The sequence below is a fragment of the Zeugodacus cucurbitae genome, chromosome 3 (genome assembly GCF_028554725.1).
Source record: "Zeugodacus cucurbitae isolate PBARC_wt_2022May chromosome 3, idZeuCucr1.2, whole genome shotgun sequence".
NCBI lineage: Eukaryota > Metazoa > Arthropoda > Insecta > Diptera > Tephritidae > Zeugodacus > Zeugodacus cucurbitae.
The window spans coordinates 67,574,568-67,602,060 of record NC_071668.1 but is presented as its reverse complement, the minus strand read 5'-3'; the positions used below and the strand labels follow the sequence as shown (position 1 = coordinate 67,602,060).

The following is a 27,493-nucleotide window of genomic DNA, read 5'->3' as shown; positions in this document are numbered from 1 at the left end:
AATAGAGAAGGTACAAGGTACATACAAGGAGAAGGTCTTCTACAAGAGTGGACAGCTCCTGGCGTACGCCGATGATATTGATATCATCGGAAGCAACAACCGCGCCGTTTGTTCTGCTTTTTCCCGCATGGATAAGGAGGCGAAGCGAATGGGTCTGGAGGTGAACGAGGACAAGACGAAATATCTCCTGTCGTCAAACAAACAGTCAGCGCATTCGCGTCTTGGCTCCCACGTCACTGTTGACAGTCATAACTTTGAAGTTGTAGATAATTTCGTCTACCTGGGAACCAGCATTAACAGTAATAATAATGTCAGTCTGGAAATCCAACGCAGAACCACTCTTGCCAACAGGTGCTACTATGGACTAAGTAGGCAATTGAAAAGTAAAGTCCTCTCTCGACGAACAAAAACCAAACTCTACAAGTCTCTCATCATTCCCGTCCAACTTTACGGTGCAGAAGCATGGACGATGTCAACATCCGATGAGACGGCACTAGGAGTTTTCGAGAGAAAGGTTTTGCGGAAGATTTATGGTCCCTTAAACATTGGCAACGGCGAATACCGCAGACGATGAAACGATGAGCTGTATGTGTTATTCGACGACATAGACATAGTCCAGCGAATAAAAAAACGGTAAGCGGTGTCTACGCCAGTCAAGAAGAAGAATAAGTTTTTTTATAATAGGACAAAATCAGGACAATATTTCGTCAAGCCCCATATACCTAATATAAGGATTATCAAACATCCGATGGGCTTTATACCGGTTATATATCGGTTAATATGTAAGATACCTTAGTAAAATGGGAGCGTATAGTCTAGGATATAATGTAGCTTGATAGTGAGAATGAGTGAATTCGGTTCAAGAATTGTCTCAGCTCTCATGTTACTGTATATAATGACTTGCGCTAATCTGGTGGACTTTATGTCGAATATATGGGTCAAATTGTGTGTTATCTTAATAAAATTACAAAAATAAATTGCGAAAGTATAAAATGTTGGTTATACTCGAATTTAGCTCTTTTTTTCTTGTTCTGTGGTAATTTAGAAAAAAAAATTAGATGAGGCAATTATTCAAGAAAAATTTTTCCTAAGATTTTCAAAATTAATGAAAATTTTCGGTCAAAAATATATATTGTTTTTAAGAAAAAATAATTATTAAAAAAAATTCTCATTATTTTTTTAAATATTTTGAATTATCATATTTGTACAATTTACTAACCTTTATACTCCGTTTACTCAAATTCTTCTTTAGGGTTCCTTTCTATTCACCATACTTTTACAATACAAAAGTAGAACCCTGCTCCAACGTTATGCATATTCCTTCGAAATTTACCCAACTTTAGTTCGTTTCAGCTCACCTGCCCGGTTGAACGTAAAGTTCTCAGCGTTTCAAATGTAGAGCATAAGAAAAGAAAAGAAACAAACATAATTAAAAATAGCGGGAATCTAAAAAAATATAAATCATTTAGTTGAATTAAAATCCAAAAAATTTTAGTATATTCTTTGCAAGCAAAGATAGTAGTTAATACTCTGTGTGTGTTTTAAGTAATAATTAAAGAAATTAAGTAATAAATAAAAAATTTTAATCAAAAAAAAAATTGTGTAAAATTAAATTAAGTCAAATTAATTTATTACCAAAATCGTAATTTAATAAAAAATCAAATTTTTATTGCCAAATATAATAGTGATAAAATTTACCAACCATCAATTAAATATAATTATACACATTTTAAAAACGTCCAACCGCTCTAACACCAACAAAGTTGTTAAATAAGTAATAAAAAGCGCGCGACAGGTCAACAAAGGCACTACATTTTATGAAATAACTAAACTTTAATACAAATAATCTAGAAGCGTTTAAGGTGCGTTGGAATTTTTTCTATAAAGAAAATTGGCTGTAGATTTCAGGAGATTTCTTAAAAATATTTTCGTTTCTGCGCATTGCTGTTAACAGTTAGAGTTAGGGGCTTCGTGTCGCGCAGATACGTGCATTCTCACTCGCCATTTGCTTGCCAGTGTGATACTTTTAAGCTAACGGAATTGAACCTGTGAAATGTAGATGAGTTATTGACAGTCAAAATTTGGCGGGAAAATTTTTTTTTTTATTGAAAAAGAAACTAGTATATTTTTCATAAATCAAAATAGAAATATTTCATTTTTGTAATTAAAATTATAATTTAATTTATATAATTTAAAGTGTTCAATGAAAAATTGATTTTTATTAAAAAAAAAATATCTGCAATAATAAAATAAAAAAATTGAAATAAAGTTACCAAAAATAGTCCATATTTACATATTAATTAACGGATAATTCGTAAAAAAAATTACTGAGGAAAAATTAAGTTGAATATCAAAAAAGAATTTCTTCTCACTTCTTAGTTCTTTATAATACGATAAAAACTAATATACGATAAAAAACTTTGTTATAAAAAAATATTTAATATTTAAATTTATTTTTTTTTTATTTTTTTTATTTGCTTTTTATAAAAAAATATCAGAATTTTTTAGAAACAAGTTAGGAAGGGCTAAGTTCGGGTGGAACCGAACATTTTATACTCTCGCAATTTATTGATGTAATTTTATTAAGATAACACACAATTTGAACCACATTGAAGTCCATAAGAAAATTATTATATATAGTATATGAAGGCTGAAGTAATTTGTGAACGCCCATTTTCCACTTTTTTTAAAAATCTGAATGCAGCTGTCATTTCTGGGATTGTGTGGGAGGTGGGCGTGGTTATTATCCGATTTCTACTATTTGTATGGTGTATAATGGGGTAGGTAAGGGAAGTGAATGTAGAAAGTTTGGTTAATATTAACCTATTTGAGGGCGGATCCACGCGCTCTTAAAAAAAAGAGATTACACCCAAATATGCCCCTCCCTAATGTGATTCCCTGTACTAAATTTTACTTTCATAACTTTTTTTATGGCTTAGTTATGACAAACCTCCTCAGGGAGCCAAAGAATATGTGTACCAAGTTTCATTATGATATGTCAATTTTTACTCAAGTTATCGCTTGCAAGGACAGACGGATTTCAACTCCACTCGTCATCCTGTGCATTTATATATTATATAACCCCATATCTAACTCTTGTATTTCTGGGTGATACAAACAAACGTTATTTAACAAAACTATAACTAGGTTAGGTACGAAGGCTGTTTCCTTAGAAAGGGAAACCCACTTAGACTATCAAGAGCAGTCCTTTGTGATGCTGTAAAATTCAACCCCCTCACTTATTTGAAGAGGTTTTTAACTTCTGTATACGCTAATTCGCGGGGGTGCCCAAAAAATTAGATCCAAGGATTTTTTGTCTAGATCTCGCAAAGTCGGGACATTCCAAAAGGAAATGCTGGGAGGGTCTACCTCAGCTACTTCTTCGCTGCTTTTACCGCGTGAATCCCGATGGGTCAATGGCCAGTTAGAACACCTATAACTTGGGAAAGATTGAACTTGTTTAGGTCAAAGAGTTCCCTTGACCTCTTGCGATTTACTTTGGCCCAGAATGACCTTGCGACAGAGCAGGTGCGAGTGACTGTTCAGCGCCTGCTCAGTTAAGCTGTGACCCATTCATCCGGAAGCAAGTTGCAAGAGGACAGCGGCGCTCGTATGAGTTCCCATTCCACTGTAAGTGAGACCGAAGTGCCTAGCCTAGCAAGCTCATCAGCCTTGCAGTTTCCTGCAATTCCGCTGTGGCCAGGCACCCAAACTAGTATGATTGCGAAGTGTTCCGATGCAACTGATAGCGAGGACTCGCAATCCTTTACCAGCTTAGAACGCACAGTCAAGCGACTCTTTTAAAATTCTGCCTTGATAGTAAAATTTTAAATTTTGTATTATGTCCTGACCAAAAAGTTCGATTTATGGAAGGAGATTTGCATGAAAATTGCCTATTCAAGAGTTCGAGTTATGGAGAACTTCGAGTTATAGAAATTCGAGTTAGGGAAGGAAATTTGTATGAAATTTGGCTTCTAAACGCTATTGCTTATTCAAGTGTTTGAGCTATGGAGATCTTCGAGTTATAGAAGTTCGAGTTTGGAAGTTCAACTGTATAATAAATAAATATTTTTCGTAAAAAAGTAAAAAAAAAAAATTAATAATCTACACAATCGATGTACTTTTCCCTACGCCAAAAACACGTTTTTTGACATACTTCTATGCACAAGTATATATGTATGTAAATAGATCAGCAAATTTAGCCCAATAATGATTACTTTGACATTAAACTAGAAAATTTATGATTGCAAACATTTATTGCTCTTTTTTAATCTCAGCAATTAATATGCGAAATAGGTCATTTTGTAGATTATATTATATTAGGTTAGAATTAGGTCACCGTGCGTTAAATGAAATAAATACAAAATACGAGCATGGACCAAATAAAACAATACGATTACACACATTTATATTTAAATTTGTTCATTGCTCTCAATTCATGCACACAAAACAAGTCCACCCAATTATGTTGCTTTATAAAAAAAATATATTTTTTTTTTTAATTTCAGAAATAAGAAATTTACAAAATGAGTGACAAATTTTATGGGTAAGTGTAGCATATGTTAAAAAAAATATAATAACAAAAAATTAATACGAATTTTAATTTAATAAGAATTTTATAGGATTCTTGGAATAAGCTGATCATACATATATTCTTATAAAAGAACAATTTTAGGGTAAATTCAGGATTCAGTTAAGAGATATCTCAATTTTTCATAAACTCTGTAAGCTTTTCTAACATCTAACGGTACTTTTATGAATTCAAAGATATAATGTTTATAAGGAAAATCTCTCTAAACTACCCAACACTTTATCACTATGATCAGATTACACACTCGATGAGATCTTCTCTATTTGGGATCTCACATCCTTTCTCTCACTCACTCGCTTTGTTTACTTCTTTCCATCTTATTCACTTTCTACCTCTTATCCTGTGTTCCAATTTTTTTTTTTTTTTAAACTGACGTTGTTCTTAATAGTCTAGAATGTAAGTGACCCAATTTTTTCAAGTTAAAAGCTCATAACCCTAATTTCTAAATACATCCATAAGATCCTCAACGCTCTAAAACTTCCAGTTTGGTACAATTATAATACTATATGTATCTCGTTTAGATTACAGTGCTTTTTTGAAAATTTTCTATAGTGTAGTGGAAACACGTCACGTTCCACGTCAGTTTCTAGTATTAAAACAAGTTGGGAGGACAATAATAATATAGATATATGCCAAATAGATGCCGTTAGTTATTTGAAAATAATTTATTTTTCACGAAAAGCTGTTAGATGATAAAGCTTTCATGAAAGCTTGCGATTTCACATACAATGATGCTTCAAGCTTTAGTATTAGAACAGACAATTACTTGTTGAGGATTAAACCATAATAGCACCCTATTATATAACAGATATTTCATTGGAAATTTACAAGCTTTCAAGCTTTCATGCTACCATCATTACTTTTAATATCCCTACATTCCTATCTTCATCATTCTATCTCGCCAGTATCTGTCCAGCCGACGATGCGCCTTATCCCAACTACACTGCTGTGCTGCAACAGCAACAACAACAAATAAATCAACTAAGTCAACTCAATCAAGCATTAACCGGTCTAAACTCACAAACCGCCGAGTTAACGAGCTACTACGGCACTACAGCGCCCAACACCAACACCAATAACACAAGTGCCACTTCAGCCGTTACTGCGTCGAATGCTTACGACGCCACCAACTCACAAAGTCGGTTACTTGGACCGAATTTGCATTACTTCGGCGGACCGAATAATATACAACCACCACAGCAACTACTCTACAATGGCGGTCTTGTGCCACAGCCGAAAGGTCTAACCGAAACTGGGCCTTACAACATACCGGCCAGCAGCTTAGCGCTTACGGGTTCGATTGGCGGCATCGGACCCAACTTTAGCACTACAGCAGCTGGGATGTCATTCAGTTTCAATCGTAATCGTTATATGCCCTACAGTCGCACAACTAACACGACCGGCACAACACCATTTCCACCGTTGAATAGTGCGCTGACGCTACCATCGGCTATGCCAAGACCTTTAAGTACCCTACCGCTGACTACGGCTATGAATACGACCGCACAGCAAATGTATGCGACATATCAGCAATTCGCTAATATTTATCGGAGCTACTCTAATTTGCTTAGCGGTCCACCACTGGCAAGTACAGCGGTCACAACGGCGATGGGTGTGGGTATAGGCACCGCTGTAAGTGCATCAAATGAGCACGGCAGTGTCGACAAGACTACGACTATGTTGGCAGATAGTAATAGACGTGCCGTTGCATCGATAGCAAATGTTGGTCCAATTGTGGGTTGTACTGCCGGTCGACGTTGTGTCAATTCGGCTAATGGCGCTGCGTTGGATGTGAATACCATGATGACTGGCGGTGAGGCTAATGCGGCGGCAAAAAAAGGTTGTGATTTATGCTATAACTGCACCACTCAATCGATAACACTACAAATCACCAATCTGGATTATACAATGGAGGAAGCGAGTTTACGCAATTTCCTAATGGGACAATTAAAGCCGATAACACCGGTCTTGTCGTTGGTCTTCGAAGGCAATTCGTACGCAAAAGTCACTGTACCCGATATGTTTGTAAGTATTTTGTGATTTCAAGACAGCAATGGTTAGAAAATTTAATATATGCATTACATATTTACAGTTCGCCAAACAAGTCGTCTCGAATTTACATCGTAAGAAAATCGGTCATAAACGTATGCTAGTCTCCTATACACGTGACTCCTCACAGACGGAGATCAATACACTGCGTTGTCAAGTAGCTGGGCTCCTTAAGGTGAGTTCCATACTTTATATATACGTTTTAAATATATAAATTTTAAATTTTATATAACATTTTTTTTTTAATTTGTAACTAACCTAACGTAAATGACTCTTTAGCGTGGCAAACCAAAATGTAGTAAGAGTACTTCTTCTAAATTGGCGTCAATACCACTTATTTGCGTGGCATAGACTGAGTCCAAATTAATACGTTGGCCGTTTCTTAGATACCAAACATGCGTATACGCTCTACAATTCCTCATCTACTAACATCAGTACGTAGCACACAACTCACATTTGCAAGGCGTTCAGACGTTTTTATATCCCTTTTCCATTTATCAGGGATCTCATTGTTGTGGCGGCAACAAATGACTGATGGTGGTAGATGACTGTTAGTAGATGTGGTATTGCCGGAGCGTTCTGCTAATGTTGGTCTAGGATCGGACAAGCAGGACATACAGCCATGTTTACACAAATAACTCAAAGCCAATTCTGAAGCAAGCACTACAAGTGAAACAATTAATATAACACAAACTCAATACTTTTTTAATAAAATATTATGTTGTTTATTTAAATATTCAATGAAATGCCAAAATAAAAATAAAAATAAAAATATTAAAAATATAAATAAATAAATATAAATAAATAAATATAATATAAATAAATATAAATATAAATAAAAATATTAAAAAAATATTTTCTTCGGATTCGAGTAATATGATTCCTTAAGTCCAGCAGTTAATTATTTGTACCACTATTTCCTCTAAGACTAATTGACAGATTCCCGGATTAATGCTGTGACCTTGCGGTAGCTAATCCAGCTTTTTTTCCTTTCCCTAAAAGATGTCGAGTCCCGTGAGAAACCCAAATAACCTCATGAAGTTTATAATCTGTTCACACTTCTCTTTTTCCCAATTTTTTCAAGTAAATGACCCCACTTCGAGACCTTTAAAAGTCATATTTCGAGCGTATATTGTTCGATATTAAAGTAGATACTGATATCTCTACCCCGGAGGCTGCCGTGATGTAATTTCCTGGTTACAATCATATCAGTTGGATTCTTATACAGTTGTACTTCCCTAACTCGAATCACCATAATCCACAAAAAAACTTCAAGTTAGAGAGATTTCGAATTATGGAAGGAAATTTGTATGAAATTTTACTTCTATTTCCAATTCAAGAGTTCGAGTTATGGAGAACCTCGAGTTATAAATAGAAGTTCGAGTTACTATATAAGGATTGGTGATATTAGAGTTGATTACTTATGGCATTAACAGGCAATAGTTGATCGTAGAATTGACTTTTTCCACAGTATAATATGTTCCTCTATCATAGAACCGTTTCTAATAATAAACCACCCCGATAGGGTCTTCCATATTATTCCATATTATTCAACGTCATTTGTTGAGTATCGGTTGTCGAATTGAAGCATTTTCTGCTACTTTAAACGGGATCTAAATCACTTTTGTAAGGTCCTTCGACACAGACTTCAATGACATGTACAAAACAGTTGACTGAACCTAATAGTTCACACGGATTTGGGAAACGAGTTTACTCACCATCGGCTTTATAAGAAATTAGTCTTTTAAAGGGTGATCCAAGTAGAGGTACTTTTTTTAATAGCCTTTTTTGACAGAACAGACCACGCGTGAGTCGTGTCAAGCTGTCATGTAATTTTTGTTCAATATTGTTTGGTATTTCTGTAAAGAATGTGTTTCGCACACTTTGCTCAACTTATGGTCAACATTATCGGCCTACTGAGCGTACTATTCGCAACACCATCACCCATCTTGAGACCCAGCATTCATTATTGGATAATATTCGACCGAATAGACCATGTCCAGCAGAAGAAAATATAGCAGTTATGCCCGACTGTGCATGAGACAGCATAACACATCTTGTGCAAGAATTGAAATCGCCACACCAAGCCACATCGCTTCGCTCTACGGGCTCTTGAAAGGATCCAAGAAGATCCGATGTTTTCGAGCCAAATTCTGTTCAGCGATGAGGCCCATTTCTGGTTCAATGGGTATGTAAACGAGCTAAATTTGCGCATTTGGACGAAGAGTAACCTGAAGAGATGCAAGAGCTGTCATTTCATCCAGAACGAATAACGGCTTGGTGTGGTTTGTGGGTCGGTGGAATCATTGGCACATATTTCTTCAAAAATGATGCCGGTGAGAACGTAACCGTCAATGACGATCGTTATCGCGCCATGATAACCGACTATTTGATGCTTGAAATTGAAACTCGTGATCTTGGCGGCATTTGGTTTCACTTCCCACACATCGCATCAATCAATGAATTTATTTAGAAAACATTTTGGTTAGCAGATAATTTCAACTTTCGGGCCGGTGGATTAGTCACCAAGATCGTGTGATATTACACTATGTAAAGTCTATGGGGACATTCCCGCTTAGATTCGGGACTTGGAGCAATATATCACGCGTCTCATTCGTAATTTTCCAGTCGAAATACTCGAACGAGCCATCGAAAATTGTAATCAACGAATGGACCATCTAAGACGTAGTCACGATCAACATTATAAAGAGATAGTTTCCCATTAATTTTTTTTCATAATTAAAGTAGGTAACCTCGAAATGGATCACCCTTTAGTGTTCGTTTCTTTAGATTTTTTTGGACACATTTTTTTGGCGTAGTATTCAAATGATTTTATAGATTTCCGGTGCTTTGTTGACTTTTAAAGGCCAGTTTGGGCTTATGTACTAAAGAACACCTTCTATAGATTAGGCTAACAATAACGAACTTTAATTTAACATTACTTAAAGAAGTTATAATTCGAGTTATCTACCTATTTATTCACTGTACTACGTTCTTTGAAATGCAGGACGTGCCTTATTACACGCTACCGATGTACAAGTTCCGTGAACTTTTTCAAGCGCGTTTCAAGACCTCAATTAGCGTATTGGATCTCTACAAAATGCCCGATATCTGTACGATCAGTGTAGATAATAGTGAAGAGAAATTCATAAGCCTACAAACGGGCGTCATAAATTCGCTGGAGAACTCACCCTTAATGGAGGGTCTACAACATAGTGTACCCTATTGTACAGTGCACTTCAAACGCGAACAACATAAAGGTTGGGCTGAACAAGATATTGAACCGTTACCGAATGTCTGGATGACAATATCGGAAATACAAAGAATTATCTATCCACTATTGAAAAATCATCCGGGTGACATACCGGTCGCATCGCTGGTTCACTGCATCACCGGACAGATGAACACCGAAATCACAGCCAACGAGAACGGTGTCAATTTGGAACACTTGATATGCTGTGTGCAGGGCATACAGATACAGGTGAATAATTTTGGCATCAAAATACTCGGTTGGCTGGAGGTGGACAAGGAGAATTACGCCAGTTACGCGGCGCCACTTAATGCGAGCATTGGCGCCACCAGCGCTACGTCGTCACTAGAACGCAGTTTGTATGCGAAGTCGGCGTGTAGCGCCAGTGATCCATTATACCTGATATCGCGTGAGGTTATCGAGTTGGTGAAGATGTCACCAAAGTCTACAATGAAATTCAATCGTTTCATACCAGCCTATCATAATCACTTTGGCAAACAGTGTCGCGTCGCCGATTACGGTTACACCAAGCTGATCGAACTATTTGAGGCGTTGGCCACCGTCGTGCAGATCATTGGTGACGGCGAGAATCGACAGATCACCTTAACGCATCGCACGCAATTACGACGCTTCACCTCGGATCTATTGCGTATACTGCGCGCACACGGCAACAAATCGGTGTTGCTGTCGCAACTACCAACGATCTTTGCACAAACACAAAATCGCAGTTTCGACGTGACCGATTATGGTGTATGCGATATACGCGACATCCTGGATGGGCTGGCCAATTCGAATGTGGTAGTGATGTCACGCGTACAAAACTGCGATGACATGCTCATCTCGATGCCGAAACGTAAACAAACCAATACCGAACTGGAGAAAACTATATTATTTGCAGGCGAAATGGTCGAACTCTTTCGCAATGCACCACAATACACCATACTGTTTCAGAAATTCGTGCGCTCATATCACTATCACTTCGCTTATCAGTGTCGCTTGAGTGACTATGGATTTCTGAAGTTAGCCGATCTTATGGAGGCCATACAGGGTATTGTCGAAATGGAGCAGACGAGTGATGAGGACAAAAAGATATACTTATCACCGAAGGTGGCGCGTCGCGTCTTCGCCGAACAGTGTGAGGAGCTCGTGCACAATATAACGGGCAATGCGCAGACTTGTATGAAGTTGGATGAGATGTTGCAATTGCATAAAAAGAAGTATGGCTATCAAATACAACCGCAAACTTTGGGTGTGAGCAGCATCTCGGAAGGTGTCGAACTGATGCCTTACATAGAGGTGTGTAACAACCGATTTTCAATTAAGTCTTATATAAAATTGCTATATATTTTAGTTGATTGAGAAGGAGAAGGTTTTATGGATCATATGTCATGGCGAGGATACCGTCTTCCGTAATCAATGTTATCGCGCTTGTAAACTGATCTTAATGCACGAAACAAATTTGCATACAAGCTTCAATGATTCTACTTCAAGTGATACGAAAGAGAATCAATGCAAGAATATTGCGTTGAGCAGTTTGATTGATGAATTCAACAAGAAATATGAAGAGAAGTTGAGTGAATGCACAGTTAGGGCGATGAAACATCTGATCGAGGTAAGTGGGTTTCACTGCGTTCTTGAAAATATAAAAAATCATTTCTTTTGTAGATCTTTAAGGAGGAAGACATTGATTATGTACGCAGCACAACGTTCCTGAAATTTCTGCTCAGCATTATACGCCTAGTGGAAAAAAGAACTAATGTTATGTTAATTGAGATCAAGAGCTCCTTGCATTGCAATATTACAACCACCTTCGAATTTGGTAAGTTCAACTATTTCAGGGTTAAAATCATACAAAAAGTCTAGATTAAGATGGATTGAGAGGTATTTGGAATTGGAGAAGCCTTGACCCCGGCTTCTTTATAGTGAGAGAACAGAGTTTTTCGATTTTGGTCAATAGTCAATTCAGCTTCTGAAACTAACTTGGACGGTCAAGGTTCTCCTCTCTGTTGGAGGACGACACCGAGGGCTCTTCATATTATCTAAACTAAAAAGAAGAATAGCGTGCAGTTATAAGAGACCTTCGGAAGTGGTATACACGATTCTCTTTCTCTGACACCTAATCAACTCGTTTTTGGTGAACTCAGAACTTTCATGTAAACGTAAATATTTGAGAGAAAGTCTTTACCCCTATTTGCAGGTTTTCCGAACCTATTCTCTGTCCTAACTGCATTTAACGACATTTTTGTGATCAATGTCGGACTGACACAGGAGCGCAGCGAAATTTCTTTGCAACCAAATTACGAGCGTAAGTTTGAGCATAAATTCTCTTTGAATACAGAGCTTCCATATGCTAATTTTTATTCTTAGTCAACTTGAGCTCGTCATTGAATCGTTCGGGTAACGCAGTCAAGACGCAGGCGAGTAAACAGAAAGCAACACGCACTCTCAGGCAACCGCTTAGCGAGAATAACAACAGTCGCAGCTATAGTCTACAGGGACCTCCAACAAAAACGCGTGCGCTCTCGGTCGCCAGCGAGAATAATAATTATCAGCCAGCGCCAAATTACAAAGGTAAGGTTGCGAGCGGCGCAGTATTTCAGCCCGCTGCAAAGCCGCAACGTGCCGCCGCGCTAAAACCGAAATCACAACCGCTACAACTACAACAACAAACACAAGCACAACAACCACATCAACAACAACAGCAACAACAACTACAACACATGCTACAAGCCCAACAACAAATGCAAACTGGTCTCGGTTACGAGTCTAAAAACTTTACAGCAGTCGGCACACATATAAGCTATAATGGCAACGCTTCCATCTATTCGGTCGCCTCAAATAACTCCAGTTTGAATACATCTGCTTCAAGTTCTTCACACAACAACGAAAATTCATTTAATTCATCTTTCGGCGCTCTAAATAGTGCGTTGAATTCATCGACTTTGTCTTTAACCGATTTGAATGGCAGTCGAACGCAATTGCCACCGCAAGTACCCACTACAATTGCGTCCAATGCGCATATGAGCGGTAACACGAAACTCTGGGATCGTCGACATGCCGCTGCTATAGCTGCTGCTGCCGCCGCCTCGATGTCCTACCAACAACAGGCAATGTTGAGTGAGAATGTGTCGGGACTGCCGTCGCTTATAATGTCCACAGCCGAAAGTGCGGTTATGGATGGACATCGACAGCATCAGCATCAAAGCCTACAACAACAGCAGCAACTACAACAACAGCAAATTTTCCCAACATCTATGGAACCGGTTTCCTATGTCGATCAGACCAATTTGCATTTGTATCCGATGTTCGAGCCACCAAAGCCCGATACACCACCGTCCAATGTGAGTATTTTTATGTAAGATAGAACTATTATTGGAAATATATTTGACATTTCACTCAATAGTCAGGGCAGATAATTTAAAAGTTAAACCGATTTTAAGAGTCACTAAAGTAACCTCGTTAAACTAACATTAGACTTTTGACTCCCTATCAACTTCTGCTGGATAGTTTTTCTAACCTAGTCTAGTTCAATATCAGTCGATTTTAATAGACGGTAAAGCATCCTCTGTAAAATTAACATTAGACTTTTGACTCCCTCTCAACTTCTTCTGGCCAGTTTTTTATAGTTTTAGTATAGTTAAATATCAGCCGATTTTTTAAGTCACTATAGTTACCTCGGTATTCTTTTGAATATTAACTCGAGTATTTTGGCTCTCTATCAAGTCCTTCCGGACAATTTTTCTAGACTGGTTCAGTAACCGGCGAGTTTAGCCTGTGATGTTCAATGAAACCTCAGAGAATCGGAATAAAATATGTATACCTGCCTTTAGTACCTTTAAATCCATTAAATCTTCACATTTTTTCTGTTATTTTTATGCCGATTTGGTCTGATAACTTCCCTTAAAACGCTGTTGCTTCTTGAATAGATTACTATATGTACGAACAGCTGATTACATTGTTTTGTCTCACTGAGATGATAGAACTAAGTTCTTATGGGTTTTCTAGATTCAACACAGTCTAAATTCGTCTAAAATTGTAAACACAAAATTTAATTTTTAATTTTTTTGTAACTTTTAGAATATGCCTTTCTGGATCGATCCAATTTGGTCGCATAACACAGCCGACAGTGAGGCGGGACAAAATGCTTTGGTAAGTAATGAAAATTCTAACTCAAAACCATTTCAAAATCAATCAAACAAAATTTTTGAAATATCTTTCCACAGCTCAACATAAGATTACCGGAATTGAAATCGTTCAATGTATTACCCATGGTATTATCGCCTTATACGCTTTCAAAAGCCGAAAATATGAAACAAAAAGTATTTAATTACGAGAATCATGATAGAAAAATCGCCTAAATTAGCGTAACCAATTAATTATATAGAAATCAAATACCCAGTTGTTACTAATTAGAGTGGAAAAATGGTCTTTAAATTGTGTACGTCCTTAAAAAAAAAAACAAAAAAAAATCAATTAGTTTAAGTCTTTTATTTAATTATTAGTAATTTTTAATAATAAAAAATTGTAATGTTACCACGACATTGAATTGAATTGTTCGTATGTGTAACAAGCGATTGAGAAATATTGTTATTGTAATACCTAAAAAATGTTTGGTAGGGTTCAAAAGTGAGAAGAAGAAAAGTAAAATATTTTAACCACATTCAATTCGTTGTAACTCTGATTATTATTACGATTTTTTTTTTAATTAAGCCAAAATATTTAAATAACAATTTTAAATATTGTATTTATTGTAGTAATGCAACAACAAATGTGTCCAAAAATATATTTTGTAAGTGATTCAAATAAATAAAATCGAATGATTGTCATCAAAGTGCTTGGAAGAGAAATATTTAGAAATTATGGGAGAGGTCGTCTTTTATATTAACACGGAAAATCAAACTCCAAAAGCTTAAATTTGATAGTTGCGAACTAACTGAACATCGTTTTTTATATTAATCCAAACGGTTCGAAAAAATTTCCAATAAAAGCTTAAAAGCTTCGTTCATAAAATTATACTCGAGACTTTATTAGGCAAAATGTGCTGCAGGAGGACCAATAAATCCGAAATAGTCTCCAATACACATCTAGTCTCGAAATGTTCCATCAGAAACATTCCCACAACTATTTCGGGATATGGTTTATACAGATATAACTTTAGAGTTCCTTGCAAATCAAGTCTCCTTAGACCCACTGATCTCATCGGACCTATTACTAGAAGAAGTTCCGAGCAAATCAGGTTAGCTTAGACCCACTCATCCCAACGGATATATGACTAGAAAGAACCAACACCCAAAGAACCAACGGTACTCTCCAGATTGGTTCCAGATAATTAATACAATAACAATAAAGAAAGTCTAAGTTCGGGTAGGAGTAAAAATGTCCTCTGAATTAAATTAAAATATCTGAAAGATTTGCCGATATTTTCGGTGAAAAGTTACCCTTAGGCACTGAGTTCATCATGTAGATATCCGGGGTCTTCAAAATTTATAGTCCGATTTCGAAAATTTTTCCATAAGTAAAGCCACAGATGGTATACAGTATTTCTGTAAAATTTTATTCCGCCATCTTCATCGGTTCCTTATGTATATATTATAAAGTGAAGGAATCAAAATTGAGTTATATGGGAAGTTGACGTGCTTGTAAATCGATTTCGCCCATTTTTCAACCGTGTTGTCAGGGTGTCAAGAAAATATTATATAGCGAATGTCATTGAAATCGGTCGAGTAGTTACTGAGATATGGATTTGACCCATAAGTGGGCGACGACACGCCTATTTTCCATTTTGTAAAAAAATTTGAGTGCAGCTTCCATCTGCCATTTCTTACGTAAAATTTGGTGTTTCTGATGTTTTTCGTTATTGAGTTAACTCACTTTAAGTAATTTTCAACCTAACCTTTGTATGGGAGGTGGGCGTGGTTATTACTCGATTTCTTTAATTTTTGAACTGTATAAGGAAATGGCTAAAATAAACGATTGCAGAAAGTATGGTTTATACATTTTTTTTGTTTGCAAGATATATACATGGGCGGGGCCACGCCCACTTCCCCAAAAAAATTACATCCAAATGTGCCCCTCCCTAATGCGATCCTTTGTACCAAATTTTATTTTCATAACTTTATTTATGGCTTAGTTATGACACTTTATGTGTTTTCGGTTTTCGCCATTTGTGGGCGTGGCAGTGGACCGATTTTGCCCAACCTCCTCAGAGTGCCAAGGAATATGTGTTCCAAGTTTCATTAAGATATCTAATTTTTTACTCGAGTTATCGCTTGCACAGACAGATGGACAGACAGACGGACGCACAGACATCCGAATTTCAACTTCACTCGTCATTCTGACCATTTATACATATATATATAACCCCATATCGAGCTGTTTTATTTCTTGGTGACACAAACAACCGTTATGTGAACTAAACTATAATACTCTTGTGCAACATGTTGCGAGAGTATAAAAATATGCTTTATAATCCCTTAAATATAAAGATTATAGTTAATAAGAGACACCTGAGTATCGACAACTTCTAATCTTCAAACTGTCATTCTAGCCTCATGTCTCAAATGGCTTATATCAACTATAATTTCGATAGCGCCTGCTTGAAACGGAGAATTCTGGAAGTTTTCTGGGACACATTCACTTTGAGGCTCTACTTGAACTCTCAAATGACTATTTGAAGTTTAGGAGCTTATTCCACAGTTGCGGTTCCCGTTTTATAACAATTTTAACTACACTTCAACCACTTACCTTAAAAATTGGGTGTGACTATTTTGAAGAATGTATTCGCCAACTCAATGCCGAAGAAACAAGCGGCGTTCGCTGGAAAAGCACGCAACATTACCGGTATTACGCCGCTATAGAGTGCGAATGGACCGTCGGTGCGCATTAGTTCGACAAAGACACTTCGTATGCCATGTTTATATTTATCTGGTGGTGCTGTGTAAGGGAAAAAATATACAAATACTAACTATCTCTAAATACTGTTATAGATTTTCTGGGATAATCTAAATGCTCTTGTTTTTCCAAGACAGCTGGGCCTTCGTAACCGCAGCCAACCCTAATTTGTATTTGACCAAAGATTGTATATTCAGAAACTTACTCCAACAACAACTTTTCAAGAAATCATTTCGGATTGGGGTTGAGAAGTGACTTAAAGAAGAAACATGGAAGCCTTAGCTTTAGAAGGATGATATCATGTCTTACCAAAATGAGTCATTATCTCTATAAATTCTACCTTTCGTTAAACCCGATTTGGAGAAGCGGTTATCTATAGAAAGGCCTTTTAGAAAAGTTACGAAGACCCGACTGTATAGGGAGTAACATACCCTAATTTGTGTCCTTCATATACATATATAGAAAAATTATACGAAAAATAAAAATCGCACCTGTCTGTAGACGACTCTTGAGCACATCGGGCGGCATACCGACAACCCAGTAGGCAATACCAGACATACCGCCAGAAAAAATTGCTGATAACACCTCCATTTGCATATTTGGAAATTTTTGCTTGATCAAATCTTGAAATGCTTCGTACGTTGCAAAATATACAGCATTTGATGGCACATCTGGAAAATAATGATAAATATTATTCCGACGCATAAATATTTCGATATTACAAAGATATAAAAAGTGGTACGAATTATAAAAAAAAATATACACAAAGTTATTTCTTCCAAAAAGTTTGTATATTTTCATATTTTTTTCTATGCATTATAAAAGCCTATACTATATATCGCTACAACAACAATATGAAAATAATAATCATTAAGAAAATAGTGGTAATTTCTTGCTAATTAAAAAAACTATTGCAACTCCTTTTTTCCTCAAATATTTATAAGTGCACTATTTAAAATTAGTGTTATAGAAACTTCATTGGTCTTCTAAAACAATCGAGCGATGGCATCAAAGGCGTCATTGGCCAATTCGATGCCAAAGAAGCAGGCCGCATTGGCGGGGAAGGCACGCAACATAATCGGTGTAACGCCACGGTATAGTGCCAAGGGTCCATCACGTCGCATGAGATCCTTGAAAACGCTGCGTACACCTTTTGGATATGTGCCGGCGGGCGCTGTGAATGGAAATGAAATTATTAAGGTTAGGGAAATGTAGAACTTTGAGAAAATTAATAAGAATTATCTTTTAATACAGAATAAATGTAATAATGAAACTAATTTAAAATCGAATTTAATAAAAATAAAATCTTGGAAAAAACATAAAAACTTAAAATAAATAATAATTAAAATATAATAAAAAAATAAAATTAATAAAAATATTAGGTAAGGCATAAAAGTAAAGGGTTTTTCAAAAGCGACGCTACAAAAGTAGACCGATAGGCACAGCAAACGAGTCGAAATGATTAAAATTTACTACCGAAATTCAGAGCCAGTGGCCTCAACTTTAGGAGCGCTATGTCAAATTCATGGTCGTCATAATCGTCCTGTCAGATCAACAATTGAGCATCTAATTGAAAATTTTGAATTCACCGGCACAGTACAAAATGTTTCCGAATCTCTGAGACAATGAAGTGCCCGTAGTGTGGAGAATATTGCATTCCGCTGGCGGATGAATTGAGGAATACTGAAATCAGTCTCTCACACGTCTTTCTCAAGCGTTGGACATCTCTGTGACCTCGTTGAGACGAATTTTACGAAAAGATCTTAGCCGTATCGTGATGATCAAGTCCGGCACGTTACTGTGAATGGGAATCGCTAACGCTCAATGATAACCGAAAATTTTTGGCCCGAATTGGAATTGTGTGGACTTGGACAATATGTGGTTGCAACAGGACGGCGTCACACACCACACAGCGAATGTCACAATCGATTTATTGAAAACCAAGTTAGGTGAACGTGTTATCTCACGAAATGGCCCAGTCAATTGGACGCCTCGGTCGTGCAATTTGACGCCGTTAATCTATTTCAAGTCTATGGTCTAAGTGATGGCCATGCTAATGAAATCGAGTACCATAGATAATAGTATAGAATGTACTTTCACAGGAATAAAGAATTTCATTGATATCCCAAGCCAATAGCTCTCTTGTTGAAAAACCCTTTATTAATAGATACCTTGAAATGCTTTTTTATACCCTCCACTTATTTTTTCAGGTCATAAGTTAAGTGGAGGGTATAAAAAAGCTATATATCCGTCTGTGCGTCCGTCTGTCCATGCAAGCGATAACATGAGTAAAAATTAAGATATCTTAATGAAACTTGGAACACATATTCCTTGGCACCCTGAGAAGGTTGCTTTCGGAAAACCGAAAACCTATACAGAGCCATAACTAAGCCATAAATAAAGTTATAAAAATAAACTTTGGAACTTCGCATTAGGGAGGGGCACATTTGGATGTATTTTTTTTTTTTAAGTGGTCATGACCCCGCCCCCAAATAGGATTTTTGTATATATCATGCAAACCAAAAAAACTATATAAACCAAACTTTCTGCAGTCGTTTCTTTTAGCAATTTTCTTATACAGTCCAAAAATGAAAGAAATCGGATAATAACCGAGCCCACCTCCCATACAAAGGTTAGGTTGAAAATAACTTAAAGTGCGTTAACTCACTAACGAAAAACGTGAGAAACATTAAATTTTACAGAAGAAATATCAGAAAGAAGCTGCACTGAGATTTTTTTTACAAAATGGAAAATGGGGATGGCGTCGCCCACTTATGGGTCAAAAACCGTATCTCAAGAACTACTTGACCGATTTCAATGAAATTCGGTATATAACACTTTCTTGACACCCTGATGACACAGGTTGAATATGAGCGAAATCGTTTCACAACCACGCCTACTTCCCATATAACTCAATTTTGAATTCTTCTGATTCGTTCACTTTATAATATATATATTAGGAACCAATGAAGAATAAAACTTTACACAAATACTGCATTTGAGCTGTGACATCACTTGTGGAAAAATTGTCAAAATCGGATTATGACTTTTCAAGACCCCTGATTTCGAACATGAAGAACTCAGTGCCTAAGCGTAATTTTTCACCGAAAATATAGGTAAATCTCTCAGATATTTTAATGTAATTTATTCCCTCTGAATTTTTTTCTTATAACAGTTTGTCTCTGTAACTAAAATGGTTAAAATCGGCTCATAACTTCCCCCAGATCCCATATACCTAATTTTAGGTAATATAAAATTACATGAGCGTATAGTCTTCGATATATTGTATCCTGGCGGTGAAAACAAGTGTAATCGGTTCAGAAATTACCTCAGTACTCATATACTCTTTATGATGATTTTCGTTATTCTATTGAACTATATGCCGAATGTATGGGTCGAATTGTGTTATCTTTACAAAATTACATCAATAAATTGCGAAAGTATAAAATGTTCGGTTGCACCCGAACTTACCCTTTCCTTACTTATTTTAATAAGAGATTAAACTAGAGATAAAAATAGAATAATTGTTAATTAAAAATAATAATTTTAATAAAAAATTATAATTTTAATAAAAAAATAATAGTTTTAATAAAGAAATAAAATATTTTTTAATAAGATAAATATTTAATAATAAGATAGATTTTAATAGAAAAAATTATAATTTTAATATAAAAAATAAAATATTGTTTACTAAAAAATAAGAATTTTAATAACAAATACATATTTTAAAAAGTTAAATTATTATTTTTTTTATCAAAATTTAATTAATTTTTCAACATACCTGTTTGCAGTCTGCTCTTCAACACATCGGCGGGCATACCGACCAACCAATATGCTATACCAGCAGCACCACCGGCGAAAATCGTCGAAGTAACGCTAATCTTCTCGCTACCAGTCTGCTCTTTAGCCTTATCTTGTATGTACTCGTAAGCGAGAAAATAAAAGGCGTTTGCGGGCAAATCTAAAAAAGGCCACATACATAACAAAGATATGCTTTTTATTAATTATTTCTGTTCTTTTTTCACATATGCAATAATAATATGCGACATATTTAAAACACGCTTGCATACATACATGCAGACTTATGATGGCTTAGCAGTTAGACAGCACAACACCAATGAATGAAGGAATATTATTTTGCACTTTCACACAAATGAATGAAAAATGGTTAGTAACAAATTGAAAGAGTTATGAATAAAATAATATATGTACATTATATAACAGTACAAATTCGTAGACACATTAGCTTAAAATAGCTTGTGCCACATTTTCTTATGAAAAATAATGTATACTTAGAAATAAATATACAAATGCATACAGACACAGGCATGCGTATATCTGTGTGTTTACATAGTTTAAATATTAAAATAGTTATTTATATACATACATATTTATATACATATACATATATATAATACATAAGTATAAGTAAGCCTATACATGTGTATTAAAGAGCGCACTGAATGAAAACAACATGTATTAATACTGAAGGCGCGATAAGTCAAAAGGATGTTGTATTTCCTCCTTATCCACACACACGCACATATCCACTGTGTTTGTGCAATATGCTAATCTGTTTTATTTTTTTTTCGAAATTATTTTACAATAATTATAGAGTGCTCGGTAGTAACCGAACAACGTTCGAAGCCAGTGGGTAACGGATTATTTGGGCACCAAGTCTGGCGTGGAACAGTGAGAAGAAAATGAAATTGCGCTGTGCAGCAGATAGTTACTGATGTCATTATAAAAAAAAAAATTAAAAAAAAGAAGCGTGACGTGTAAGAAATAAATAAAAAAAAAATTGTTTATCTAAAAATATACATTATTACGCGGTAACAACGTAACACGTGAGAACTTTACGCTATAAAATGCAGTGGATTAACGTGTTGCTAGTTTTGGTGTTGTTGATTGTGAGTAAAAATTAATAAAAAAAGACTGAAAAATTAAAGTGAAGCAAATAAAAAGAAAAGAAAGCAAAAAATAAGGTTTTTTTATTAAATTGCAGTTAGCTATGTGCATATTTGTTGCACTTAACTGCACATAAATCATTAAATTAATATTAAATTTTACAAAAAAAAAAAATAATTAAAAATTATTAAAAATAAAAAAAAATTCAAAATATAATAAAAAAAAATATTATAAATAAAAATAATAAAAAAATGTTATAAATAAAAATAATAATTTTATAAAAAAAATTTTATACAAAATTATTTTACAATAAAAAGTTTACTAAAAAAAATAATTTGACAAAAAAATATTTGTCTTTTTCTAATTAAGTAAAAAAGCTAAAATTTAATTATTTTTTTCACACAAAAACACGCCCACAGCAGCACAACGTCAATGCGGCACGCATCAACGCCAAACAACATACAAAATATCAAAAGTATCAACAGCTCAAGCAACAGCATAAGAAGTTGGGACCACACGCGGTCGAACGTGCACACAATGAAGTCGCTACACACCGGATACAACGATTGCAACGAACGGAAGTGCCCCCATTACAGTTGCCACATGAGCCCACGCCACAATTGGCAATCGACACGCTACAATGTCCAATGGGCTGTGTCTGCCAGTATGCGCCTTTCGCCGAGCTATCCATCTCCCGTTGGATACAGCACATGCAAACGCGACGATCAGGTGCGCAGCAAGGCGACGATATTTGGGCAAATGAGCGTGTGCGCAGCAACAGTAATGAGGCCACCTACGACAATAGTGATGATGATGCTGATGATGATGATGATGCGTACTTGACGAATCTTTATATGAAACAGGCTACTTGTATACTGCAAGAGGAGAGTGATGTGGAGGAGCTGATACAGCAATTGCCACATGATTTGCATGCATTAATATTGCTATACACCAGCAGTGGTAGAAATAAGAGCAGTGAGTATTTATGTATAAAAAAAATAAAACAAAAATAAAAAAAAAAAATTGAATGAACAAAAAAAAACATAAAAATAAAAAAAAAATTTATAAAAAAAATCTATCAAAAAAAATTATAAAAAAAATCTATAAAAAAATTTATAAAAAAATTTATAAAAAAAATTAAAAAAAAATATCACAAAAATATAAAAAAAATAACCATTAATTGTTTGTAAGCATGCTGTGAAGGATAGCTGCACTCTGCGATAAGACCAGAGCGGCGCTTTGTAAAATGCTCAGTAACAAGATAAGCAAATGTTTACGCGCCTTTATACAAATTATGTATGCGCATATCAAACGACTCAGTAGCTACATACATTTATTTATTTTATTTTTTTCTACACCTCCTCTTTTTCTTTTTTCTTGCCACTACAAAACAAACAACAGTCAATCTGAGCACGCTGAAGCCACTCAATCAACTCAGCACCTTGGAAGTGCGCGGTGGCCTCAATCGCTCACTGCGCGTACTCTTCGATCAACCGCTTAGTTTTCTGCAATATGCCAACTTCGAATCGGTCACACTGTTGGGTAGCGATGACTACAAACGACCAAAGGATTCCATACATCCCAAGGATAGTTACGATTATAAGCCACGTAGTGAGTCGTATGACGATTTGGATTCGCTAGCCTTTGCGCCACTCGACGATTACGATGACAATATAGTGCCTTATGATATTTACAAACAAGAGCTGTTAAAGGCGCGCATGCCCACCTTCTATGGCTGGGAACATTTGCAAGTGTTGCGCATACACGGTTGCCAATTGAACGAATTGCGTTGGGAGGTGTTTGATGGACTGACCGCTTTGGATCATTTATCGCTGGAACGTAATGGTATTAGTGAGGTGCCACCGTTCTCCTTCTATGGCGCTTTGCATATACAGACGCTGTCGTTGGCGCACAATTTAATAGCTGATTTGCATTATCGCGCTTTAGCCGGTCTGCTGGAGTTAGAGGTGCTCGATTTGAGCGATAATCGTTTGGATAAGTTGAGTGAGCGTACTTTTCCGCCATTTCCGAAAATGTTGCGCGTCGATTTTCGCAATAATCCCATACGGAATATATTGCCAGCCAGTTTCTGGGTGATGAACTCCACACGTGCCATGCATTTCGATTCGAAAACGATGGCGTTGCGTTTGAAAAACAGTCAACCATTTGAATCGTTGTCGGAGCTGCAAACGTTGCATATTGGAAATGTGTCGGTCGGGAATTTGGGACAACATATGTTTAAGGTAAGCGGAAAGCATCATATTTAAGAGTTTAAGCTATAATATGAGAACAGTTTAAATTGGGTAACAACCACGCCCATAAGCCATTTAACGGTATTATTCAAAAGTAGCAAGAGGCAATTCGTCAATCCTAAAGCCAAAAGGAAAAGTAAGTTCGATACAAAATATTTAATTAAATCCGTGGCCACGCCACCTTTCAGTTTAAATATCATTAGCTCAAGATTATCGATTGATTTAAATCGAGTTTATTATATTAAATTTCTATTAGAGCCTCTTAGTAAGAACGAAAGATTAGCAAAATAGATTCTAAGCCACGCCTACTTTTCATAGTACGCCCTTTTAAATCATATTAACTCTTAGCAAAACTTAAGAATCACTAAAATTCTTTCCAAATCATATTCACCTATTAAATTCTTAGTAAAACTTAAGAATCGCTAAAATTGGTTCTAAGCCACGCATACTTTTCATAGAAATCTCATTCACTTGTTAAAGGTTACAATACATAAAATAGTTAGCAATAAATGTACGCGTCCATAAATCAATACAAGGTCCCATATCTTTTTTCAGAGTCATGTGAAGTATACTAAATGCTCACCACTCATTCTTACTCATTTAATTTACATTAAAATCAATTAAGTTCACTTTAAATTAAACACACTCAATTTACAGGGTTTAACTGCACTGGAGAAGCTGACTTTGCATGGCAATATACGCAGCATCGAATTCGACGCCTTTGCCGGTCTACACAAGCTACGCGAATTAGAATTGAGCCATTGTGGCATACAAGAGCTATCAATGGATGCTTTTATCGAATGTAGAGCACTAGAGGTGCTAGATTTATCCTATAACAACATCTCCTACTTTCCACCAGGTCTACTGGATGATCAACCCAATTTGGAAGAAATCTATTTGCAAGGCAATCGCTTGCGCACATTACCGCACACATTCTTCCTGCGTCCGAAATTGCGTTTAGCGCATCTTAGCGAAAATCCGTGGGAATGCAGTTGCGATATGTTTAATTGGCGACCGAAGATTACCAATCAGGTGCGTGGTTCACGCACAAAACGTTGCATCACCGACTATACAACGGGTAAGCAAATTTCATGCCGACGTGTGGACAGTTACGTCTATGACAATCGCTTTGCGCCACGTTGTAGCAATCATAACGAACGTAGCGTCTTCTACGTAATACATAAACAGTTGAATTGTGGACCCGGACGTGTGGTGACAACAAAACACAAACATATTCAACAACAAAACAGTATATTGCCACGTCCAGGTGTTAAACTCCCTGTACCACATTGGCGTAAAATTGAGCAAAGCAATTTGAAATTGATGCAAGATAAAAACCAAACACAAATTCACGCTGTGCGTGTGACGGATAAACAGCGTAACAGACCAGCAGCCGTTAACGCAATGACGCAACGGAATACATTGACATATGCAGTACAACAAGAACGTGCTAAACGTGTGGAACATGTTTTTGCAGACGAAGAGGAAGACAATGATATATCAAATGATATATATTAATGCAAAATAATATAATAATAAAAAATAGTATATGATGTTCATAAACAATGACGTCATGTGAATTTAAATGAAGCGCTAAAGTTTATGTCTACAAAAACCTGATAGATAAGAAGCGAACTTTGGTTTTAAAGCCTTAAGTTAAATAAACAAACGAAAGAAATTAATTGTTAGATTATCACATTATGATTAGTTCGTTATACTATGCATTAATTTAAGCACACAAAAATCATTGTAACATATTAAGAAGTGTAGGTATCGAATACAAATGTATGGTTTACAAAAATATTTCGAAAAGTTGAATATATATATGTACGTATGCTGAAGGTAAAAAATTGTTTCAAGAATTTAATAATTGCAACGAAGAAAGAGCATATTTTATGAAAAAAATTATATCACTTTGTAGTTTAATCACCATCATATTAAAAACGCTTTTTTAAACAATTATTTCTTAATTTTGTTAAAAAAAAAACTACACACACATACATACAACATTTCAAATCGCACAAAAATATATGTAAACATAGCACTTCACTTAAAAATTTAAGCATAAACACTAAAAAGCATGCTCATACACCTTTTTATAATTGTATTAATTATTTTAAATATAAAATAAAGAATTTGGTTTTCCATAATAACATGAGTTTTCATTCAAACACAACACAATACAAAAATATTTACACACTACTCACCGCGCAAAAGCGTCGCACAGCTGCCCTTATAAACACTACGTATACCGCCCTCTTTATAGAGTTGCACACCGGTATCGAGCATACCCTTGTATTTGCGTTCACCACCAGATGCTTGTTGCACTTGCAGCAAACACTTTATACGCTCACCGGGCGCTGTTATGACCGTTGACATCAAGCCAGAAAATGAACCCGCAATAGCAATTTGCGAGTAAGTTAATTTGGAATTTTCACCAGTTTGTTGTACGCGTTTGCCTAACGCGTAACCAGCAAAGCATAAGGCAAAAATTGGTGCTACACCGGTTAGCGGTGCAGTCATACCTTTGTATAAGCCTCTAAAACCTTCATTCTTAATTGTTTTGGCAGCACAATCAAAGGTACCGGTGTATAGTGGTGGCTGACCAGGCCCTGGTCGTGGCATAGTTTGCAGGCGCACCTAAGCAGTCAAAATATTAGCGTGAGTTTGTGTTATTTAAATGTTTACTAACCTTAATGGTGTCCAGCGGATGACCAGAAAGCACATTGCATATGCCACCGAAACCGCCACTCAGAAAAGCTTTGAAGGGATTAGCTTTACGCTCTTGTGCAGGTGCCTCGGACATTTTTTGTTTTCGTATGTGTTGTGTTATTGAATTCTTTAATAAACAATAAATAAATAAATATGAATTGTCATGCTTTTAATCGCAATACGTACTAGAAATATGTGATATGTATTCTAATTGGACAGCGCACAATTGAACTTTGTACTTGGCAGTATACTCTCAAATGGTTAGTGGATACGCATAACCTAGGAACGCACTCAATTTCTTTTGTGAATGCTTCGTGATAACACTATGGAAAATATTGGCGATGTTGTTTATTCAACTACAGCTGATTATATTTACAATGTTGGCACAGTTTGCATTACATACCCAAGTGTATTTTGCTGCCACTAAACTATGCTTTATATGACCGTTCTTGGTGGCGTAAACCGTAATACAAAACGTTTCCTTGAGTACTTTCACTATCGTGCAGACGTGTGATACGGAAATCTGTTGCTGCTGCTGTGATGCTGTGAAATACGTCCAATTGTTCAATGTTAATGAATTAAATACACTAGTGCAACAAATACCGCCAGGGTAGCAATTTTAAAACGTCAAATAAGAAGTATAAAAAATTATCGATAACTCAGTGCTATACAATCGACAGTTAAAAAATATTGTGCAATATTATTTAAGCCGCTTTTTTTAATTAAAAGTTGTTAAGAAAACTGTTTCTATATGTAAACTGTACACAAATAAAAAATCTAATTAATTTTGCGATGCATATATAATTTAAACCGATTTCTTTATTTTGTTTGCGATAAACA

The 27,493-nt window shown here is 35.9% G+C and overlaps 4 protein-coding genes across 6 annotated transcripts in view; 2 read left to right on the top strand and 2 right to left on the bottom strand.

Moving 5' to 3' along the window:
* Positions 1–1,358, bottom strand: part of LOC105212447 (scavenger receptor class B member 1) — a 76,595-nt gene extending 75,237 nt beyond the window's left edge. The window contains exon 1 of the mRNA XM_054227596.1: positions 1,220–1,358. The gene's annotated coding sequence lies outside the window, so the exon portion shown is untranslated. The remainder of the gene's footprint in view (positions 1–1,219) is intronic.
* Positions 1,359–1,562: 204 nt separating this feature from the next.
* On the top strand, positions 1,563–14,724 carry LOC105212450 (uncharacterized). The gene is made up of 11 exons (XM_011184430.3): positions 1,563–1,862; positions 4,509–4,546; positions 5,497–6,616; positions 6,684–6,815; positions 9,648–11,186; positions 11,242–11,502; positions 11,556–11,709; positions 12,088–12,195; positions 12,258–13,231; positions 13,968–14,039; positions 14,114–14,724. Exons 2-11 carry the CDS (start codon positions 4,527–4,529, stop codon positions 14,246–14,248), a joined length of 4,515 nt encoding a protein of 1,504 aa, XP_011182732.2. The 5' UTR covers positions 1,563–1,862; positions 4,509–4,526; the 3' UTR covers positions 14,249–14,724.
* A 2,826-nt stretch (positions 14,725–17,550) lies between these two features.
* LOC105212449 (congested-like trachea protein) lies at positions 17,551–27,269 on the bottom strand. 2 transcript variants are annotated; one of them, XM_011184427.3, is made up of 6 exons: positions 27,057–27,269; positions 26,840–26,976; positions 26,634–26,780; positions 26,149–26,581; positions 20,563–20,742; positions 17,551–17,955 (listed from the first exon to the last, which is right to left on the bottom strand). In XM_011184427.3, exons 3-6 carry the CDS (start codon positions 26,745–26,747, stop codon positions 17,768–17,770), a joined length of 915 nt encoding a protein of 304 aa, XP_011182729.2. In that variant the 5' UTR covers positions 26,748–26,780; positions 26,840–26,976; positions 27,057–27,269; the 3' UTR covers positions 17,551–17,767. The 2 variants fall into 2 exon arrangements, with proteins under 2 accessions (XP_011182729.2, XP_011182730.2); XM_011184428.3 differs by lacking the exon at positions 26,840–26,976 and having other exon boundaries at positions 27,057–27,262.
* Positions 21,407–26,053, top strand: Igfals_7 (slit homolog 2 protein). Of its 2 annotated transcripts, none has more exons than XM_011184425.3 (4): positions 21,407–21,691; positions 22,112–22,664; positions 23,091–23,932; positions 24,599–26,053. In XM_011184425.3, the coding sequence occupies exons 1-4, from the start codon at positions 21,650–21,652 to the stop codon at positions 25,457–25,459; spliced, it is 2,298 nt and encodes a 765-aa protein (XP_011182727.2). In that variant the 5' UTR covers positions 21,407–21,649; the 3' UTR covers positions 25,460–26,053. The 2 variants fall into 2 exon arrangements, with proteins under 2 accessions (XP_011182727.2, XP_011182726.2); XM_011184424.3 differs by having other exon boundaries at positions 22,109–22,664; positions 24,599–26,052.
* Positions 27,270–27,493: the final 224 nt, after the last annotated feature.

What these genes read in the sequence shown, in the direction of transcription:
- LOC105212450 (XM_011184430.3), top strand. Translation starts at nt 4,527, where the DNA reads ATGAGTGACAAATTTTATGG. An exon ending in TACAACCACCTTCGAATTTG is followed by an intron (nt 11,710 to 12,087) that starts GTAAGTTCAACT and finishes CCCTATTTGCAG; the next exon opens with GTTTTCCGAACCTATTCTCT. An exon ending in AGGCGGGACAAAATGCTTTG is followed by an intron (nt 14,040 to 14,113) that starts GTAAGTAATGAA and finishes ATCTTTCCACAG; the next exon opens with CTCAACATAAGATTACCGGA.
- Igfals_7 (XM_011184424.3), top strand. Translation starts at nt 21,650, where the DNA reads ATGCAGTGGATTAACGTGTTGCTAGTTTTGGTGTTGTTGATT. An exon ending in TAGTTTTGGTGTTGTTGATT is followed by an intron (nt 21,692 to 22,108) that starts GTGAGTAAAAAT and finishes ACACGCCCACAG; the next exon opens with CAGCACAACGTCAATGCGGC. An exon ending in TGGGACAACATATGTTTAAG is followed by an intron (nt 23,933 to 24,598) that starts GTAAGCGGAAAG and finishes CTCAATTTACAG; the next exon opens with GGTTTAACTGCACTGGAGAA.
- LOC105212449 (XM_011184427.3), bottom strand. Translation starts at nt 26,747, where the DNA reads ATGTCCGAGGCACCTGCACAAGAGCGTAAAGCTAATCCCTTCAAAGCT. An exon ending in ATCCGCTGGACACCATTAAG is followed by an intron (nt 26,582 to 26,633) that starts GTTAGTAAACAT and finishes TTGACTGCTTAG; the next exon opens with GTGCGCCTGCAAACTATGCC. An exon ending in CTGTGCGACGCTTTTGCGCG is followed by an intron (nt 20,743 to 26,148) that starts GTGAGTAGTGTG and finishes GGCCTTTTTTAG; the next exon opens with ATTTGCCCGCAAACGCCTTT.